Here is a 22,940-nt window from a genome sequence, read left to right on the forward strand (position 1 = left end):
GTCAGAAAAGCGAGACTCTACTGTATATTAGTATGTCAAATTCTGATAATGTAATCAACCACTAACTTACTTTATTGTGTGTGATATGTATATTTGTTGCTATAACTTCTAAATGCAATGTAATTAATGGAAACCTATGATTGGGTAACTCAATGCTTGTTGGTCACCCAAACTTGATAAATAAATAATTAAAATACATATTTTTCTGTTTCTGATATTGTTTGTTGAGTATGTTAATGAATTTATAATAATTTCAGTAACTTTCTTTCCCCAGCTGGAAGTTTTCCAATTGGTTTTGATAGCCAATATGAATTTTTAGACACACTATCGGACAGGGGCGCCGACTTGTCAAAATTATTGGGGGGGCTCTGATCACTGAAACAAATGAATGATGACTCACTCCCTCTTTTTCTAAAAAATAAAAAATATGTCTTCGTATAGCAGTTTTTAAGCAGCTATTATATTCCTCATGCAAATGAAATGTAACATGAAAAACGTTTAGAAAATGTTTTAAAGTCTCTATGTCTATTGTGTCTGCTCATTTGTTTTTTTAGATAACAATTAACATTTTTATTGAAAAGTATGTATTTAAATTAAGAGACCAACCTAAAAGTTTTATGCCGACCTCGGTGGCCGAGCGTGTTGGGTGTCAACTCAACCTGCTTTGATCCAGAGCTCTCGGGTTCGAGTCCCGGCGAGGGCATGGGCGTGTTTTAATGTCCGCAACAGACATGTGATGGGTTGCAAATAACCCATAAAATAAACAATATTTAACAGTTTTATTTAATTATTTACATAAATGCTAACACAAATCGCAGGAAAATGGTTTTACTTTTTTGTTCTTGCTACAATATTTTACTTTTTTAAATTTAATTTTGCAATAATAAAAACAAATAGTATGTACACTAAGATATAAATTGACATACACAACAAAAACATATGAACATGATCTAAAAATAAAGCAAAAGTTGCTCTACGCAGTGGGTTATTTTTTATGAACTCATTAACGAGCGGTCTCAGGTCCAAATTATCAATCACAGTTTGATGTATGTGAAGTACCGCTAAGCTGCTTAGTCTCTTCTACCTCATTGTAGATCTCAAATATGTCTTTAGTCGGCTAATAACACTGAATGACCTTTCGGCTGTGGCTGTCGTCACTGGCACAGTGCTGAGGACCATCATGAATTTGGCTCCTGGAGGGTGCTGACTTCCAAAAGAAACTTCCTTATGTCACGCATGGTAGTTAGAACCACTTTCTTCTGTTTGGCAATATCACCAAGCATGGACATGTGTAAGGATAGCGTATCGGCATCCAAATCTTTGCGAAAGAATTCTCGCGTTTGCTGAAAGTTTGTTGTGCAACTGTTCACAGCTGAGATGCATTCTTTCTCTACGGCTGTTACTTTTTGTAGTCATGTAGATTCATGTCCTTGTTTAACTCATGATTTTGCTGTGTCACACACGTCAGTGTATATTGATTTATAATACTATTTTGGAGTGTAGAACTTGTGATGTTTGGCAGCATCAGGATTTTCAAGTCTCTTAGGGACCTGACGTTGCCGGGGCAATTTTGGCTCAACGAGGCTCGGTTTGCCCTCTGTGCATTTCTGCCAGAACTGCTCAAAACACATTCGCTTTTCTTGAAAGATGTCAGTCAAGTATTTTAGTTTTGATTCTACTTCTGTAGAACCAATGCGTTGAGACTGAATCTTACAGTTTACCTCTTCTATTTGACCCATCACATGGCAGTAGAGGGAGAGAAAGAAAAATGTCTTGAAGTGAAGCATTGTCTCCAGGTATCCAGCACATTTTAATGTTGCATCAGTAGAATCCTCTTCAGAAAAATTCTCAAGAAAATTGAGAAGGTTTTCATAGTTCCTTAAGATCTGTTGCATACTGGAGGCTCTCAACGTCCACCGACGAGGGCAAAGTGGTCGCAGTCCAGTATGGCCAGCCTTCTCATTCACATCAATAATATTCCTAAATATTTGCATTCTTTTAGGGGATTCCCAAACAGTCTTTAACAAGTCGTTGGCTAAATTCATTATGTCTCTGATTAATATATATATAATAGTAAATAATAATTATATACATACTTAATATATAGTTATAAGTTATGTGTTTTGCTGTTTCCGGTCATAGCCCCCCCAAAGTTGATGGTTGATCGGTCTCAGCCCCCCAAAGTTGATGGTATAGAACATTTCAAATGTGTATTTAAAGTTAAGTTCATGTGGCAAAATTCAGAGTAAACTTTACAAGTGAAGAAAAATAATACATTAGATCCTCTTAAGCAAAATTATTGGGGGGGCTCTGCCCCTTCATCATTAACATTGGGGGGCTCGAGCCCCCCTAAGTCCCATGGAGTCGGCGCCTATGCTATCGGAACTGATTGGCCAATTGGAACCGATTGGTCAATTGTAATGAATTGATTGCTATTGGAAAATATTTTATTGTTTTCAATATATTGCTTATGAAAAAATCTTATCTATATATCTTTAAATGCAATGAAGAAATCAACTAAAGTAAATCTCTGGTTAAGCATGTGGAATTTGTAACTTAGAAAAACTTTCACATACAAAATTTTTTCAAATATATGCTTCATTGTGTTTAACACACTTATAGAAAATCGAAAAACATGCTGCTTCAGTCATAAATTGACATGTTGTTCTTCCTTTATACATGCAAAAACAACAACAAATTAGGTTAAACAAAGAATCTAATCCACAACACTTGAAAAAGTGATAAACAAACAAAACACTGTCGAGATCAACTTAGTTGATCAAAAGATTGCTCAGTTTTCCAATTGCAATATATACACATAAGAATAAGTATGGACATTTCACATTGAAAATAACAAGAACTAATATGAACATTTCTTCCAACTACTACCTGCTTTAAAGTTAAGTTGGTTAGAGTTTTATAGGTATATATTAAGATAAATCTGACTTCAGTAGTATACATTAGAATTCAGAAGAAATTCAGATCAAGTGTGTTGTTTTTCCAAAGAACTTCTAAATTACAGGAAGTGTGGTGTCAAAAATTAAGCTATACCTATGCTTTGAGTCAATAAATGAATGTATAACATATTGATTCTACAATATATACAAACTTACAATTGGATATTGTCTTGATTTTCCAATTGGTTTCAGTTGAGATTCCGATTGAAGCCAATACATTCCGATAGCTATATTAGGCATCTGATAGAATCCGATTCATTCCAATTGAAACCAATTTGAAATTTTAATTGGAACCAATTGAAAATTCCAACTGGATCAAGTGAAAATAAAATATTCTGGATGTACTATATAAATTAAAATATTTTTTATAGTCTTTGTAGTTGAATTAATGATAGTTTGCAAAATATCAGCTGCCATGTTCATTTACAGTTTAATGGTTTAACATGATTAGTATTTTGTATATTTTTCTACACAAAATTCTTTGCTATTTTTGCCTATAAGAATTATTGAATTTTAAATCAATAGAAATTTAAGAGTGCTTGTAGCTTACATGTTACATTTTATTTTGTATGAGCTTCACCCCATCAGTACATACACATTTCTTCCCCTTTCTTATAGCCTAATAAACACCATTCAATGATTATGAGATTAACGTACTTTCACCAAAAGTGATTCTGATATCTACAAAATCCTACATTATTCTACAAATTATTTCTTTAATAAAGAAGTCACCCGATTTAAATCTGCAGTTGTGATAGTAGTTCGCCCCATCTGTCACCAGGATGCTTACCGCCAGGCTATCCTCATGGTGCGAATTCTTAACCTTGGATCCTTGTGTGAAAAGGTAGCAGACTAGGTAACTCAAGGGTTAGCGTTTCAAGTAGAGAGAATCAATTGTTTCCAAAGCACTTCTCTTGTTTGCTGAGTTCTCATGGGCTGCATGTGCTTTTTCGAGTTCAGTTTCACACTGGATGTGACTTGGCCATGACACTGCTCACTTCATCATGCAGCCCCTTCCAACGCTGAAGAAAACAAGTCATGTACCATCCCTCTATCTCTCTTAGTTCCAAAGATATAAATTTCATTTCCAAGCATCTTGTTGGAAAATTTCTTACTAACCTGTATCAATTCCTCTTCCGAAATTGTTACAATTTCTCTTCTGATATTTTCTTTTAAATCTTCATAAGTTTTTGAACATGGTTTCTTTGTGGAACAGGAACATCTGGGAATTCTGCTGCAAAACTCCTAAATACCTTCGCTACAAGAATTCATAATGATGTACATAAAAATTGTAAAGATTAAAACTGCAGAAAAGCACCAGTAATACGTAAACTGAAACAAAACAAACTAAAACACAACACCTTAACACTTCACAAACATGTGCAAACTGGTCACCAGCTATCTGGATAGGGAAGCACATTGCAGGCAGATGCACTCCCACCTCAGGAAAGCTGGCCACCACTCTGCGGCCAAGTTGACCATGAGACTCACTGAACAAAAATGTATATATCTTTCAGTTATTTCTGGTAAGACAAGATGATGTTACCACATTCATCTTTTACCTTTATTACATTATCTCCCATTAATTTTGAAATTTTTCCATCTGCATGGCATTAAGGGGTTGGGTTTCCTGAAAAGACTGGCCTAGAAATTGGTGATATTGATCAGGCTTACACCTCCATTAACCCATTTTAATGTACCATACCTCTACAAGGTATAATTTGTCACTCTGCTATAGTGTCAGCTCTTGATATAAATATTTAGTTATTCTGCAAACAATAATAATATAACTTATTGTAATCAGGGTATAATTTGTTGATGGGATGAGAAGCTAAACAACATAAATACATGCATCACTCCAGTGGTGTATTCTCCATGTTTCCACATTTACCACCAGTAAACCAATTTTTTTCATACATTTAGCTTTAATATAGGAGTAATTTCTCATTATATATTATGGAAACTAATAAAAAAAGGTTTAAAACCAGAATTTAAGAAACTATTTAAAGAACTTAAAGACTGGTTTATGGATGCCATGTTTTGTTCTCCATCACATCATTCTGATAACCGGGTCTCCTCCCAGATTGTACATGGGGATGTGAGGGAGCCAAAGAGAGTAGCTATTTTATAAAAGAAGCAGCTCATGTGGCCAGTTCCATCGCTCCAAACAGCGTTGGTGAGAGAATACTGCCTATTCCTTCCTGCTTTCTCTGCCACAGTTGGCAGTGTTGCTACATGAAGGGAAATTTGCCTTGGTGCAGGGAAATCTAGGTTCAATTTTAGATAAAAAGAAGATTTTATGAAAAATATGGAAATTGCCATAAATTTGTAGTTGTTGAACTCTTGTTTTTGTTTTACTTGCATGCTTGGATTGGTGTTTTATTTCTAATCTAGATGGGGTGTTATATTAAATATATACAATAAGAATTGTTGTGGTAACTAACTAACTCACTCACTCTCTAGCCTTCTTAAACCCGAAGGTTTATGGCTGCAGCATAACAAGCCTTCCATCTGTCCCTATCCTGGGCAAGATCAATCCAATCTTTTTCATCCATACCGATTTCCTTTATGTCCATCTCAATATTATACCTCCATCTTCGCCTTGGCTTCCTATAGGTCTCTTACCATCAGGCTTCCCAACAAGAATCCTGTGAACTCTTCTTTTGTCTCCCATTTATGCCACATTCCCACCTAAGTCTTCTTGATTTAATTATTCTAATAATATCTGGGCAAATTCTGCAGTTCTAAAATATGTAACCTTCTCCACTCACTTGTCTCCTCATCTCTTTTAGGTCCAAATATTTTCCTAAGGATTTTATTTTCAATGTGGTAAACCAGGTTAAATTTTCAGAATATGCCACTGCATCACACACACACACACACACTCTCTCTCTCTCTCTCTCTCTCTCTCTCTCTCTCTCTCTCTCTCTCTCTCTCTCTTCTGTCTGTCTGTCTGTTTGTCTCTCTCTCTCTCTCTCTCTCTCTCTGTCTGTCTGTTTGTCTCTCTCTCTCTCTCTCTCTCTCTCTCTCTGTCTGTCTGTCTCTCTCTCTCTCTCTCTTCTCTTTTCTCTCTCACTCTTTTCTCTCTCTCTCTCTCTCTCTCTCTCTCTCTCTCTCTCTCTCTCTCTCTCTCTCTCTTTTCTCTCTCTCGCATGCACCATTTCTTCATGACATTTTTGGAAGAGTTTTGCTTGATGTGCATCTACTATTTTTCACTAATCCTGAAAGTATTCAACCAAACAATTCTATTTTGAATACCATTTAACTCCATTTACTAAACAGATCCATGTTTCTTTTCTTTCTAGGATTAATGTTGTAAGGGACCGCATCCATCGTTACGATGTGTGGGGAGTAGGGATTTCAGAGGTGGATGTTGATATGCTAACAGGAGAATGTATGGTATGTGCCATCATCACCACTTTATATAATTAAATACATGTATATGTATGCAAGTGTGCCCATATATTTTCCTCACATTCTTTAATACTTTTGGAATATCCTTTGTTCATAATATATGCAACAACTTACAATCCAAGATTAGGAGTCGGATTTTGGCATATTTAGTGATATCTGTATTATTGAATCGTGTTTACCAAGATTACAAAATAAGGAAATGATTAGATATTGGTCTATTACTATGCGCAGGAAGATCTAGTTGATAATTTCAATACATTTAAGACTCAACAAAGCTGTGCCAAAGCTCTTCTAATTTATTTGCATATTTTTCGTGTTATTTTGATAGGAATGCTCTGATATGAAATTTAACTGACATACATGGGGGGCTGGGGTGACAGAGGACTCGGGTGGATACATGTCCTCAGGGAGACTGGGGACAAAGTCCCATGGTTGAGAAGCACTTTTCTGGCAGTTCCCCATACTTGGGGGGAGCCATGGTCTGCTAAACAGCTTTTCAATGGGTGATCCCTAGTCAGCATGTCCTGTCCTATGACCGTTTTTTCCTGGCTTTTGAGACCCAAGCCAACTGCTTCTTTTCAAATAGCTTTGCAGTTGTCATCATGATAGTTGGTCAACACCAACATTTTTGGGGCACTGGGAACCAAATCTGTGATCACTTGCACCAAAGTTGAGTGCACAAACCAGTTGGCTATGCAGAAGCTCAGTAACCTATATGCTACAAATCTATTAAAAAATTGCAATGTTCCATGAAATACCTGTATTGTTCACTCTAGGAGATAGTAATGGGATTTGTGTTAGAAAAAGAAATGTTACTTGTAGACTTTTACATATCAAGACCAGAATATATGAATTAACATTCAAAAATATTAAAATAAGCAGAATTTTATGCTAAATGATATGCTATTTATAGAAATAAGACTGGTAAAACTATTTGCAAATATAACCCAATACAGTTATATCTGTATCAGCAGATAATCTCTAGTTTATGTATTTTATATCCATAATTATTTACGTTTAGTATATTTCCCCATTATTTATATTTTCCTTCTAAAGGAATGGGTACATACATAGGCACTCACTCTTTATATTTAGAAATGCACAAAAACTTAACTCTAGTATGTCAAAACAGAGGCTATATATAATTATCATTTCTTTACATATAAATATATGTTGAAATCCGATATTTTGTTTCAGGTGAAAAGAGTAGATATATTAGAAGATGCTGGAAAGAGTCTGAGTCCATTAATAGATATTGGCCAAGTTGAAGGAGCTTTTGTTATGGGTATGGGATATTGGCTTACTGAAGAGCTGATATACGATCCCACAACTGGCGAGCTGCTGAATACTAGATCTCAGGTGCTCTCACTTTAATTATGTATCTAATTTTAATTAACTCTAATTGAATGTTTTTAAGCATTTCATGTTCATTCTATATTACTCTAAAAATGGTTGTTATAATGTACAAATTTTAATCAGTAAGTATGAATAGTAGTAATTCAAATAAGCAGTACAAAGTACGTTTGCATAAATTGGTGCTTTTGTGCTGTAGTTACAATGAAACATTTACCTGCATTTTCCCAATACATTGATTTGATAAATTTAGTGTATTTTTATGGGACTTTTGGCTAATTCCAAAGATGAGGGAGGATGAAAAGTGATAACATGGAATTCATGAAAGACAATTACAAACACACATGGGTAGCACAAAACACAAGTCTCACAGAGGATTATACTGACTGTGAGTGCAGACCCCAGAGCCTCGTTAGTCTGCAAAATGTGGTCCAGAGTTTACTATAAGGAAGTGAAGTTGACATTTTGGTGTGTTCAGAAAGGGACACCCCTTGTACCATTCTTCTATTTTGAGAATGCAAACTTTTAATGAGCACTTTTCCCATCAGTTATAATATAATGCTCAAATATAATAATTAGAGATGGATTAAATTCAATTTGGATGAACGACATTTGTTTACTTACGTGGAATGTAGAAATTTCGTATTTCCGCATTGCACAATTTAATAGTCAAATCCTATTAATTTCGAAGATCCTCTGTCTTCATTCACTATGGGTACAGTGTCTGGTGACAGAAACTACAAACCCTTGGTGCCCAACCACCTGCCCTCACCACCCCACCAGCAAACCATAACACCCCCGCCAACACAATAATCAATCTCACCACCCTCACTGTGCCGACTGAATTCCACTCCCTCCTCCAACACGGCCTCAAATTCAACCTCCTGAGTGACTCCCCATCCCTAGACTTACTCTGCGCTGCTGTCCAGATGCCGTACCCTTAGTGAATGAAGACAGAGGATCTTTGAAATTAATAGGATTTGACTATTAAATTGTGCAACGCAGAAATACGAAATTTCTACATTTCACGTAAGTAATTCTAAACCACATTTACCGCATCCATCATGACGTTCTTTTATTTCAAACTCTACTTGTTCTGGGTATGATAAACATTACTTCCTTCCTCCAAAAGACCCTGGTACCCTCATATTATCATAACCAAAAAAACATTTGAAAGCCTGATGTATGCCATCAGATCACCAAACTTAATAACTTGAAAAGCTAGTTGAACATTTCTAAAATTCTTAACAGCAGACTTATTATTCTCAAGTTGAAAACAGTGAGGATTATGATGAAAAGAAACTGTGGATTTTTTTGTTGTAGTTAACATGTTATTAACAATGAAAATTAAGATTGCATAACTGTTGAATGGATCTGAAGAACTGATTTTTTATATCTTTATCCTGCAAATGTCAAAACTGGAGTACATTAATTATAACAGCATAATAAAAATGTATAGAAATAAATAAGTTTAAAAGTGGAAATAATTCTATTCAAACAGTGCTTGTGAAATAAGGATCCTAGAGAAATAACAGAGAATGAAAGAAGCATCCAGTGGAATGCTTTATAGTCAACTCAACTCTGTGCAAATCTGAATTTATCACAAGATTGGAAAGAAAATACTCCTGGGGAAGGCGGGGTCTTCATTTCCCAGGAAGAAATCTGATGAGAACCTCGTGATCTTGGGAATCTCTATGTGGGATCAATCTACAGAAACTGTGTAATGTGAAATGATTTGAAATATTTTTTTCAACATGTTCAATTTCACATTAGCTAATAATGGAAAACAAGCATAGAAACTGTATTTTTGAAAGACAGAAAATCCACGATGAATATAATTCTTTTTGTGCATATGACATGAATAACTTTCATGTACAACAAATGTTTTACACACGTTCAACATGTTAACATTAAATTGTGTATGTATTCAAAGTTTCTTCAATACATGTATACATATATGAATAAACATATTATTTAAATACATTAATCAATCCATCTGCCTCATAACAAAACAACAAAATTATATAAATTGTCTCTCAAATGTGCACGATCCTTTTCCATTGTTCTTTCATTTAAGATAAAACTGTTTAGCAGCAGTCTGAAGTACATAGTTGGTCTTACTTCCCTCTCTGGTAATTTACAATGCGTTATGTAAAAGAAGCATATTGCAAACAAAGCGATGAAGACAGTTTTTAGATCCAAATTTTTGCAAACTGAAAACAATATTGACTTTATAGGGTGCAAATATTTTCACAGGGGGGTGCCATGGCATTCTCTTTTACATTTTTTTTTTCATTTAGATTGTTTGGCTTCCAGGGCCAACTCCAAGCGCCCCCTATTTATGGCTGTGAACTTGACGAGATTGTAAGATAAGCAGGTATTGCTAGTGAAGCAAGCAAGAAAATTTTATGAAATGTATTTTTATTTTAATAAAATTTGAAATTGAAGAGGGCAATTGCTCCTCTGTGACCCTCCCTGTAGGTGCCCTTGGTCGTTTGAAAAAATGACAGAAATATGTGAAAACTAATTCCATCTTGAGTATTCTTTTGTCCTGCTGCTCATAGATTCTGCTAGTCTTGCTTTTTTTTAACTTCACTGCAACATTTGCCTCCCACCTTCCCCCCCCCCCCCTCTAGAATTCAAGATTGGAGGCAATTCACCGTGCTTTCCCCTGTGGTTGTGCCACTGGTAGGTTGACAGACTGGCTATTCTCGAGTCAAAGCCAGAAGGGTGAAGCAACTTCCAGCCCAAACTGACAACCACCTGGGAAGACGGTCTTTCCAGGTTACATTCATTAATGTGTAAAGTTGAAAAATTAGAAAGCTACAATTAGGAATTAAATTATTGGGATGGGGCATCGACTTTTAAAAAATAAATTAAATGGGTTGTGAACTTATGAAGTTTGAGAACTACTATGCTTTATGTTTTACACTCTTAGAATTCCATAAGAAATCTCTTACTTTTTTCTGTAACATGAAAATTAAGTTGTTGTACATTCTAATAATAATATTGTGTGTTAAATCATAGTATTACAATATTCCAACGTGCAAGGACATCCCAGCAGATTTTAGAGTAACTTTTAGAAGAAATGCACCTAATCCATTTGGTGTCTTGAGATCTAAAGGTATGTGCAACTTTATGTATTCTCAATGTAATAAGTTGTATCAAAATAAAAATATTTTTGTTATTATGACAACACAAGAACTAGATGGTTATCATGCCAACATTTGTGTAAGCATTATATAATTAAGATGGGAAACCATAACTTGTGTGCACAAAAATTGAAAGTGTTCACACCTAAATACATATGATGTGTGTGAATTATATTGCCAATACAACATTGTGCATTCAATTGTTGACTTGATTTTCATTTAACATATATTTAAAATAAATCAGCAATTCCTTCTTCTGGTATAGAAGAGAATAAAATCGTATTGCTCCTAATTGACTTACATAATGTCATTATCTACATGGGATAATTTTTTCTAATCATTAATTTTACCAGGAAATTTATTTGACAATAATTTAGAAAATATACGTTGGCTAATATTCTAGTCATGTCTTTGTGATGGTCTGGTGATAAAGATGTGCCTTACAATCAAACAGATCTGGGTTCAATCCCAGTGGAGGATGAGATTTCACCTAACGTCCAGTCCCAATTAACCTATCTAAACATAAAGTGACACAGACTTCTGCATCAAAATAATTTTACATTACTGCATTTGATAAAAAGGTTGCTTTGTATTGCTGAAATAAAGGCCTATCTTACAGTAGCAATATTCGAGATCTCTCTGGCATGTATTCTTAAGTGTCTCTGGCATGTATCCTTAAGCTGCACTCTTACAACCAATCTTGTTATTTGTAATTTTGCTATGGATTGCATACTAAATATTAGGAATGCATCAATATGATTTTTTTTCAGGTACCAGTATATAATATTTACTGATATTGATAAGTTTTCAATAGAATATAAAGTTGCAAATCTTCCACAAAGAACCATTATGATTCATTCACATCATTAGTTAATGTCACATGGTTATGTGACTGCAATTAAAAACTAGATTTGGGCACCTACTTTGTAAAACTATTTTAAAAAATAACAAAATGGAAGATGTTTGTGAACTACAAATCTTTTACAGAAACAATGGATGAAAAAATTATCTGCAATTTCACCAACACAGAGATATGATTTCATTGGCTAATATGATAGAGTACTTATGCAATTGTACCATCCCTACTAGATAAAGAATACATTATTTCTTGAATTTCTCTTTAAAAATAAGTTTGGAGCGAGCAATGCTCTTTATTTTACAGCTACTGGTGAACCTCCACTTTGTCTGGCCAGCTCTGTGTTCTTTGCAATTAAGAAAGCTTTAGAATCGGCTAGAGAAGATGCTGGAGATGCTAAATGGTTTGAACTAGGTAGGCTATTTTTCTACTTGATATGTAAGTTTAAATGAAGAATTAGCTTGCTAGTTTGATATGGTAGTATGACAATGTTGTTAACATTATATCTTATGATTATGCTCATATTCAGCTAACCAAATAATCCTCTATGCCAGTGTTCCGCAACCTTTTTTTACTCAAGGCACACCCCAGACGGGCCTAGACTCAACACGGCACACCAAAATGTCTGTCCCCTCAAAATCATATGAATCTTAATATAATTACGAAATATTACGTCGTTATGTAATCAATTATTATTATTATCATTGTTATTATTATTATTATTACTATTATAAAACACGAATAGACTTATAAATGTATTAACTTTAATTCACTGTAGAAAGTACACATTTCTAATACGAATTTTAAAGTAAATAACTCGACTCATACCTTCAATGTGATACTTGAGCCTGCTTAGCTGCACACAGACGGCTGATTCGTGGCGGAATCGTTGACAAAGCAAGCCTCATTTCTTCATCGATGGATTTGAGTCTCTCTCTCTTTGATGTTTTAATTGCAGTCAACGTCGAGAAGCCCAGTTCACACAAATAAGTAGTTGAAAATGGTAATAACACATTAACTGCCATCTCGGAGATAGCTGGGTATTCAATGCTTATTGACAACCAAAATGTATCCAAAGGCACTTCGAAAAGTTTTAATTTCAATGTTCTGTCTGCTTTCAAATCTGCCAGTTCCTCTTGTAAGCGTAAATTTTCCGGAAGATATTTCAAATCCATACTGAATGGATCACGAACCCAGTCAAAATTTTCGACGCTCTCTCCTAAATATTTTTTGAAAGTCTGCTGCAAGAGTACTAAATGTTCTTTAATTAAGTCCATCAACACCTTGTTATCGTCAGCAAGGGGCCATACAGTTTGGAACATCTCACACGATCCATTTTCAAATGTCTGTATCCACAAGTTCAACTTATTAATAAATCCTTGAATCTTATCCATACTAGTCAGAATATTTTCGTTTCTACCTTGCATTTTTCTGTTTAGTTCATTCAAGTGTACGAAAATATCGGAAAGATATGTTACTTCCTTATAGCTAGTTTCCTGTACTTTTTGCGAAACACGTACCGACGTAGTCATGAGCGTCACTTGTTTTTTATTTTGTTCCAACAACCGACGAAAATAATTCACATCTTTACTTAACAGAGAGGAATGTTTTGTTGACAAATGTCGTTTTAATTTACTGAGAACCATTGCAGCATTACTGAGTTTTTCACCACACACAACACAGTCAGTGATTGGGCATGTTTTGTCACCACACCAAAAAAAACCGTAAGTTAAATAGTTATCACTATATTGCCGGTGAACTACTTTCTGTTTCTTTTTTTCGGGCACGATGGTTTCACTACTTGCACTCGAGGACGGACCACTCCGTACAAGGAACTTATCCATATCGAAAAAAGAAAATAGTAAGACTGGTGTAGCAATCCAATAATTGCACTACTGCAGAGCACAGCTGTGATAGAACTGAACTGAAATACTGTAATTGTTGTCTGACAATGTGTGGGTCCTTCGGCGAAGGAAAAGAGCAATATAGTTTGAGAAGCGCCGACAAACAGGCACAAAACACAAAAGATGCAATGTTACAAACAAAGAAGTCGCTTGAATAGCTCTATTGTATGATTGATGCGGGCCACTAAAAGGCTTGCTAAAAGTCTTACGTGGCTTTCTTTGCGGTGAACACAAAGCTTGCCGCCTGTAACCCATCAAACCGGCCCAATATTACAGGCGAGAATACATATAAGATGAGCAAACTATAACAATTTTCAGTAAATAAATTACATTTAATTTCTATGAAAATATAACAGTTATCAGCAAGAATAAACAAGCACTTCCTTACTTAAAATTGACAATTAATTTCTTACAATATTACAATAGTAGGTAAAAGTTCGCGTCACACCTTTCACCTTGTGACGGCACACTAGTGTGCCGCGGCACACCGGTTGCGGAACACTGCTCTATGCGATTCAGTGTACTCAGGTGGCTTTTATGAAATCACATAAGACAATTTTATTGGCTCACTTTACCATTTATCACTGAACAATTTGAATTTGAATTTAAAATTTTGAGTGCATCAGCACTTAGGCTATTTTGCACCCATCACACTATACGGGGCCAAGCCCCTTATCATAACAAATATAAAACACGTTTCTGAGGATTAAATTATTCTTAACCTTGGTTAAAAGCTGAGGCTGTAAAAAGGCACTCGGCACATATAAAAACAAAGACACAGAACAACACACACACAGTCCTATGAAGATTATACTGGCCATAGCCTCGTTAGTGTGCAAAATGCAGTCCAGGGTGTACAATGTGGAAGTGAGGTTGACAATTAGGTGTACTACGTGGAAGCATCACCCCTTACACCCCTCATCAGTGAATAAGATGTGGTCATTTAGACTCCCATTTTCAATTATATTCTCAAGTTGTGCTTGATTTCCGTATTCTTATTTATGCATATCAGTAATTGCAAGAGGTTTTCTTTTCATCTGGTGTCAAATACTGACCTGTCTCGGTAATCATTCCTATTTAGTGTTTTTGGGGCCTCCTCGATGGTGCAGTGGTAGCGTCATTGCTTTGTAATGAAGGGGTCCCAGGTTCGATACCCAGTGGAGGCACTTGGCATAGTGGTTCGGATTCCACTTTAAACTGTAGGTTCAGTCCTGATTAGCCGTACTGTGTGTAAAGTGAACTTAAAACACCAAATGATTAATGTTTTGGTTTCGAACATTTCTCAGACTGATTCCATGGTAATTGTTTTCAGTTGTCTGTTACTAATGCTTAGGTGTGATACATTCCAACATAACGGATGTAACATAACATTTAGGTCATTTAATAATTTGTTTTATATTAGCATTCATGCAGTAAATGTAAGTTTCAAAACATTAAAAAAATACCCAGTTGTAGACCAGAGAGGGTGTATATTTTGTGATTACAACATGAATAGTGAGTGCATTAAGATAACAGTTTCAAATTTGTCATAATGGAGTTAACCTAGGTTGGACATAACATATGTTGTGCTTGTGGAAAATTAAATTTCCTGTTAACGGTTAACGTATGTGATTTTATGCTCTAAACCTCTGACAAGTGGTGGTGATTGGGGGTGGGGGGACTTTCTGCCCCCACACTACTATGGCCTCTTAATGCTAAGCTTTGTCTACCAAGATAAAGTAAACTGCTATTAACCCCATAGTTTTGGCACTCAATCGCCTCTACTGCTTCTGACTAGAAAGTCACCATAGATACGCATTACCAATGTCAATATGTTAATATCCTTCAAACAGCTTCCATTTGGCAAATAGTTGACAGCCTGTGATAAATGCAGTGATACACCTTGAACACCCCCCTTAACACCTTCCCAAAATTTCCTCGACATCCCCTATAGTTTTTATAAAGGTTCAATTTTTAGTAATTTTTGCCCTAAATTTAACCTTACACCCCCTAATTACAAAACTTACACTCCCAAAAGATGGAAAATTCTAGATGTACCCCTGGATGGATGCAAATACAATGTAATGTACATATCAATTAACAAATGGATTTCACGTATGACATATAATAATAGGGGAAGAGGAACAAATATGAAATAGGGGTACAAATATGGAATACCATTATATCTCGCCTGGTAAGTGCTGCACTCTAGCAAGAACTCCGTGAAATGCTGGACAGTGTCCCTCACCACCACAGGAAGCAGTTAGTTTGCATCTCGAGGTTGAACAGGGCACGTTAGAACGATTGTTGTGGTTCCCGCCCAAAGTGAAAAGTTTGGAGATAAGTACCTTTTTGCCTTGTGCTTCTTATTAATACACAGAATGAAAATACATGTATACAGTTTTGTAGCATATCAATCAGGCTTTATTCTGGTATTTTGCATATATTGTTGAGGTGAGTTTGAATACAGTTTTGGCCCTCGATACTCGAAGGTAACAGTGGCTCAAATATGGAATAGTAGTATTACATATTTATACCCCATTTATGTACAAAAATTATTAACGTGGAAGCAATGAGTTTGTTGTTCCTAAAAGTTTCTCAAACGAATCAAATGGCTCTAAGTGAATCGGATTTGTAACAAGTGATCCCCGCTCTGCAGAACTGATTGCTCCTACTTGTCGTTTCCCTTTCAAAGCAAGGACATGAGCTACCTTACTCTGCACAACACTCAGGCCAGTCTCATCAACATTGAAGATTCTGTCTGGTGGATAATTCTTCTTCTCCATTTCCACATGCATGAGTGCAAGTTGGATCTTTGTACCTCCAATGATAATTTTCCCTCGAAAAAACATGAACAGCCAGCTAATGAGGGGAGCTCCACCAGGATCCATTGCTGCTTGCCATCCCTCAGGGTGGATACAGAGTAATCTGTTTACCACGTGGTTCCATCATTTCATAGAGAAAGTACCACCATCAGCCGAGTCGCCAGTCCTCCTCATTTTAGATGGACATTACACCCATTCGAGAAATTTGGATGTCATAAATTTGGCTTGTGACAACAACGTGTGCATGTTATGTCTACCTCCGCACTCCACTCACAAGATGCAGCCCTTGGACAGGACATTACATGAGTCCTTTGAAAGCGTACTACAGCAGCGAGGAAGTGCGTATTTGGATGAGGCAAAATGCTCGGCCACTGACAAACATGGACATCACCGAACTCTTTGGTAAGCCATACCTCAAATGCCAGACCGGTGAGATTGCTGTGAATGGGTTTCGTGTGACAGGACTGTACCCAGTGAATCCCAATGTTTTTACAGATGCAGATTTCCTTGCATGTAGTCAAGGAGACCACAACAAGAACACAACTGATTCCACCGCACATGACGTCTCCCTAGAGACAGTAGCTGGCAATGGACTTGCATCTGGATCCAAACCCGAAGATGGAGCAGGACCTTCTGTTAGAAGTGAAGTGGCCACCCCATGGGACATCTCACCTGTTCCTGCAATTAAGAAGAGGCAAGGAAGTAGGGGAAGGAAAGCAGGGACCTCTCATATCCTGACTTCATCACCATATAAGACTTCCATTGAAATGTCCACTGCTGTTAAGAAAAAGCCTGTTATAAACAATGGAAAAAAGGGGAAATCGCCATTACCAAAAGACTGTGAATCATCAGACTCGGACAGCGACGGCGTATTCAGCGTGCGAGATGACTCTTCTGATCTCAGTATGTCAGATGCCAGAACACCAAGTAGTGATGATGCTGAATGTCTCTTCTGTTCTGAACAATTTTCTGATGATAAGCAATGGAGAAGAATGGGTTAAGTGCGAAATGTGTGCTCATACTGAAAGTGCAGGATATGATAATGGACTTTACATTTGCAATTTTTTGTAAGTAGGTAAATAGTGCCCTCATAATCATAGTGATACAGACATGTACAGTTCAGAAACTTTCTCATATTTGTGACTTTACAGTGTTAATTTATTTCATGTTTTCACTACAATTGTGTTTATTGTGTTTATATGTTCATTTTCTGTACAATGTTGCCAGTATTCCATATTTGTACCCCATTTTTTTTTGGAGCAATCATGTCAACTTTTAGGAAAATGTTATTTGCAAATACTTACTATAATGTTACGTAGTCTAAACCTTATATTATATTAAAGAACTAATTATGGAAGAGGTGGATAGTTTCTCACGTACATTCTTCATAACTGTGCCATTGAATGGTCAAAAAAAAAATGGTATTCCATATTTGTCCCCCTTCCTCTAATAATAATAATAATCTTTATTCATCCTTTGACCCATTTTACATGGGTATGGATTTTGTCATATACATGAATATACAGGGTGACTGGTAATTAGATGTATTCCCTGAAAGGGGTTAAAGTAGAGACAATTTGCAATAAATTTGACCATATGATACCCGGTCCGAAAATTAGTAGTTTTCGAGATAATCAAATTTCTTTTGTTTCTTTAAAAAATGACAATTTTCCACATAAAAAGATGAATTGAGAAAAAACTGCTCATTCTATGGAACTTATTTTAGCATTTTCTGATAGCTAACAAATAAGTGGTTCGTTGAAAAAAAAAGTTTTCCCAAATAACAATCGGGAATCGGGCTGCCTCAGCCAATCCATTTCTTTGGGTAATTTTCATCCAGCCACTGTCGCACGCCCAGGCAGAAGTATGGATGGGCGTAATCAACAATCATTTGATCGAACCATTTTTCCTGCCGCAAATCTTAAATGGCATCACCTATGAACATTTTTTAAGGAACGGGATGGCAATGTTGATGGAGGATGTGCCTCTAGCTACAAGACGTGACATGATTTATCAGCATGATGGCTGCCCAGCTTAATCCCCCGATCGATTTGACGCCTTGCAACTTTTACATTTGGAGCCACATGACAAGACACCGGTAAACTCGCAAGAAGAGCTCAGGGAGAGGATCTTAACAGCTGGTCAACACATCAAGGACACCATCACATCATGAGTTAAGAGACCAAATGTCCACAAAAACCTGCGTGCCTGCATTCCTAATGGAGGTGCCCACTTTGATCAAGACGTGTAATGTTCTTTAATTGTATTGTTCATTGATTCCATTCACATGAAGATGAATGAAGTATTATTTCTTGTACACAAATGTGAATGTTAGCAACATTTGTAGCTTGTTGGATAACAGATGTCACAAGGAAGTAATTTAAGTAATTTGTACGCTTCGTGTCATACCATTTTTGTTATTAATACGTTGCCAAGTAAACCAAGAGTGCATTTTTTTATCATCACTTGTAAGTTTAGACCCACCCATTACTTACATGTGATTGTTATTTGGGAAAAACTTTTTTTTCAACGAACCACTTATTTGTTAGCTATCAGAAAATGCTGAAATAAGTTCCATAGAATGAGCAGTTTTTTCTCAATTCATCTTTTTATGTGGAAAATTGTCATTTTTTAAAGAAACAAAAGAAATTCGATTATCTCGAAAACTACTAATTTTCGGACGGGGTATCATATGGTCAAATTTATTGCAAATTGTCTCTACTTTAACCCCTTTCAGGGAATACATCTAATTACCAGTCACCCTGTATAATATAAGCTATGGTATACAGGCTATTACAGTATAAGAACAAAACTTTTTACATGCTGCCCATGTAAGCGATAAAGAAGCTTACATAAATTGTACATTATATTCACAATATTAAAAACAATGATAAACGTATCTTGTTATATATATATATATATATATATATATATATATATATATATATATATATATATATATATATATATATATATAGCATGCATGATTTTTTACAATTAGAGATACATTATTCCTTCTATGACATTATTGAATTTCTTTGTATACTTGATACTTGTACCCAGTCTAATTTATATTATAGTTCAATGATGTCACCTGTCTGTCAGGTATTTTTTGATTAGATGCATTTTTTCTTTAAGAGAGTGATGTTATTTATCCAAGAAGGAAGGTTGTTGTAGAATTTTATACCTACAGAATGTGGTGATCTGTCTGTCAGAGTTAATCTGTTAGTCTGGATATGGATGTTTTGTCTTTGTCTTGTATTATGTCCATGAATTTCTTTGTTTCTAATGTGTGTTTTGTCATTAAGTACATAGATAATAGATTTATAAACATACAGCGAGTATGAAGTCATAATTTTATTTTCACGAAAAACAATTCTGCATGTGGATCTGGATGGTATTTTGTATATGATTCTAACAGCCCTTTCCTGTAGTGTGAACATTCTTCTTGTATGTACGTGAGCTTCTCCTCCCCAAGCTGTAATACAGTATTCTAGGTGAGGATAAATAAGATAAATAAGCTTCATAGTTTATGCAGTTTATACAGCCCTTTCCTGTAGTGTGAACACTCTTCTTGTATGTACGTGAGCTTCTCCTCCCCAAGCTGTAATACAGTATTCTAGGTGAGGATAAATAAGACCATAATAAAGATTCATATTGATTACCTTGATATTATATTGTGAAAGGATTTTCAATAGATAAATATTTTTGGTGAGTTTATCACAGATGTAGTCAGTATGACATTCCCAATTTAATTTATCATCGATGATCAATCCTAGGAATTTTACTTGGTTAGCATCCTCTATTTCATTTTCATCTAAGTAAACCATCATGTTATCAAAGTTCTTCTTGTTGCCAGGGTTAAAAATCATGAAATTTGTTTTTTGATGGTTTACATTTAGGCTATTAGTGTTCAAGTACTGGGTTATTTGATTCATTGAGATGTAAGTTTGGATTTCTAATTGTTCTTTTGTTTTTGACCTACATATTATGTTAGTGTCATCTGCTTAGGTGATAGTTTCATCATGTTGTTATTCAGTATGTCATTGATGTAGAGGATGAATAATAATGGACCAAGTATAGATCCTTGAGGGACACCTATCTTTGACAATTTAAAGCTGGAGTAAAGGTTTTGATAGATGAATTATCTATGTGGTCAATTTGAGTGCATTGTGTTTGATCAGAAAGAAATGACTTAAGTTAAATGTGCCACCTCGGATACCCAAACTATATAGTTTATGCATAAGTGTGTTGTGGTTGAGAGAGTCAAATGCTTTGGACAAATCTAGAAATACTGTGCTTGGAATTTCATTGTCCTCCAAGGCTTTAATTATTATTGTTATAAATTGCCTAGTTGCAAAATTTGTTGATTTGTCTTTTTTGAAAACCATGCTGATAGTCATTTATAATAAATTTGGAGCAAAAATATGATTTTATTGGAGATTATTTTTTCAAGAATTTAGGAGAAGGGTGAAGTAATTGCTATTGGTCTGTAATTTAAGGTGTCTGTTTTAGACCCCTTTTTGTAAATCGGTTTTTTGACACTATTTTTTAAGATCTTTGGGAATATACAATGTCTTAATGATGAGTTATAGCAAATTGTAGAGTTAGGAGTATACAGGGTGTACATTTTGTACTAGATGGTTAGACCAACCATCAACATCACATGATTTCTTGATATTTAGGGAATTAATAGCTTTCTCAAGGTCGTTTATACTTATTTCTTCCAGTATCAGCTCTGTACAGTATCATAGAGTTTTGAATGGCATTAGTGTGTCGGCCCGAATTTTCATTGTGTTTTGTTTGCAATCTAGTGTTTGGGTTCCCATTCACAAGTGTGTTATTGAATATTGTTGCAATGGTTTCTGGGTCTCTTACCTCAGTTCCATTTATAGCTAGTGAGATATTTTCTGTATCTTTATTATTATTATTTTTCCCTCTTTGCTTGTTTATTATATAGTATACCAATGCTGATGTATCTGTATTGGCTATTGGTATCAGAAAGTATCGGTTTGAATTCATTTTCCAATATCGGCGAATACATTCCTGGCATTTTGCTCTTTCATGGATGCCATGTGACACTTTCAGTGTCTACTTAAAAATTATCCTGGAAATTATGCAAAATTCGAAGCTTCTTTTTATTTTGCACCAGTTTTGTGTGGAAAACTATGTTTTGTGATTTGTAATATTTTGATGTAATCCTTGAATATTTTAAACAAAAAAGTTTGGTAAATTAATGCATATAAGCAGTGACATTATCAAGATGAAACTTCTCAGAGTGTCTGCTATTCCCAGCACTGTAAAGCATGCAACAATGCTCCACAACTTACACAGAATACATGAAAGTAACGGGTACATATAAAAAATTATAAGTAAGCAAAAGCATAAATTTACCCATGGTTAGTGTTGGAAAAAACTGGAAAAAGACTAATTCTGGATCCATTGCATTTCCTTCAGAGTATTTCTGTATGATAATCATGTGTTATTTTCATTGAAATGTCACATTAAGAACACAGCTCTTTGCCCGCATAGCAACATGCAGTTGTTTTCTTTATACGCACGCCAGTAAGAACGTTGCGCCAGTCAGACGAGAGCTTGCGAACAGTGTGGCTGCTCGGACGTTTTATACAAAAGCAGCTCTGGTGTGCATTGCGATATATACCAGAATATATTTTGTTATGTGTAGTACTCGTGGTAGTGAATAAAACATCAAAAAACACAAACAATTTCTCCTTTTAATTTTCTTGGATCCTGCGGTTCAAATATCGATTTCGGAAACACGTTATTTCTTTACAAAACACTAAGTACTTCCTGTTGTTTTGTGTCTACTATGTGATTTAGTGATTTGGTTTACTTTTGGCACCACTTTGGGATAATCGCGAAAATAAGAATGAGTTTTAATACAATGAAATTGATTAAGGGACACTCAGAACATCCATGTCGGGATTCTAACCCGAGATACATGATGTCATAGTGCTAACCACTCCACCATGGAGGCCGGCGTGTTTACTAGGTTTACAAATGACAATATTTTTTGATCTTGAGGTGGCAGACATACTCAGACAGAACCTTTTCCATAGCATATCTTACCCTCACACTAGAGATGGGCAAAAATATCAGGATTCTGGTAAATTTAAAATCCCGATTCAGTTTTACTACCTGGATTTCAGAGAGAATCCAAATTTCGGAGAGAGAGAGTGGTTTAACAATTTTTCTATTTTTCAAGTAGAATATATTATCAAAGATTCGTCTTCCTTATTTTACGATCATGTACGTACTCTGTAGAAAAGAAAATAATCCGGATTTGGCCATCCCTACTTCACACTGTTATAATTATTATCAATGTAGGAATGGCACCTTTCTTCACACTCTTTTTTGGTGTAATTCCTAGTAATTCGGATTTTAAATAAAGTTTTAATATTACAGTAAAAAATGCTTGCACCTGAAATTTTGCATTTTCAATGAGATTTGCTCTTCCAATTTTCGGAACTTCTCATTGG

The 22,940-nt window shown here is 35.4% G+C and overlaps 1 protein-coding gene across 1 annotated transcript in view; it reads left to right on the top strand.

The window, feature by feature from the left end:
• LOC145984382 (uncharacterized) overlaps window positions 1-22,940 on the top strand; it is a 161,700-nt gene that overhangs the window by 137,948 nt on the left and 812 nt on the right. The window contains exons 23-26 of the mRNA XM_083118044.1: window positions 6,263-6,356; window positions 7,569-7,730; window positions 10,752-10,848; window positions 12,039-12,146. Coding sequence (XP_082974170.1) covers window positions 6,263-6,356; window positions 7,569-7,730; window positions 10,752-10,848; window positions 12,039-12,146 — 461 coding nt within the window. The remainder of the gene's footprint in view (window positions 1-6,262; window positions 6,357-7,568; window positions 7,731-10,751; window positions 10,849-12,038; window positions 12,147-22,940) is intronic.

This window comes from Lepisma saccharinum, chromosome 2 (genome assembly GCF_977018435.1).
Source record: "Lepisma saccharinum chromosome 2, izLepSacc3.1, whole genome shotgun sequence".
Classification (NCBI taxonomy): domain Eukaryota; kingdom Metazoa; phylum Arthropoda; class Insecta; order Zygentoma; family Lepismatidae; genus Lepisma; species Lepisma saccharinum.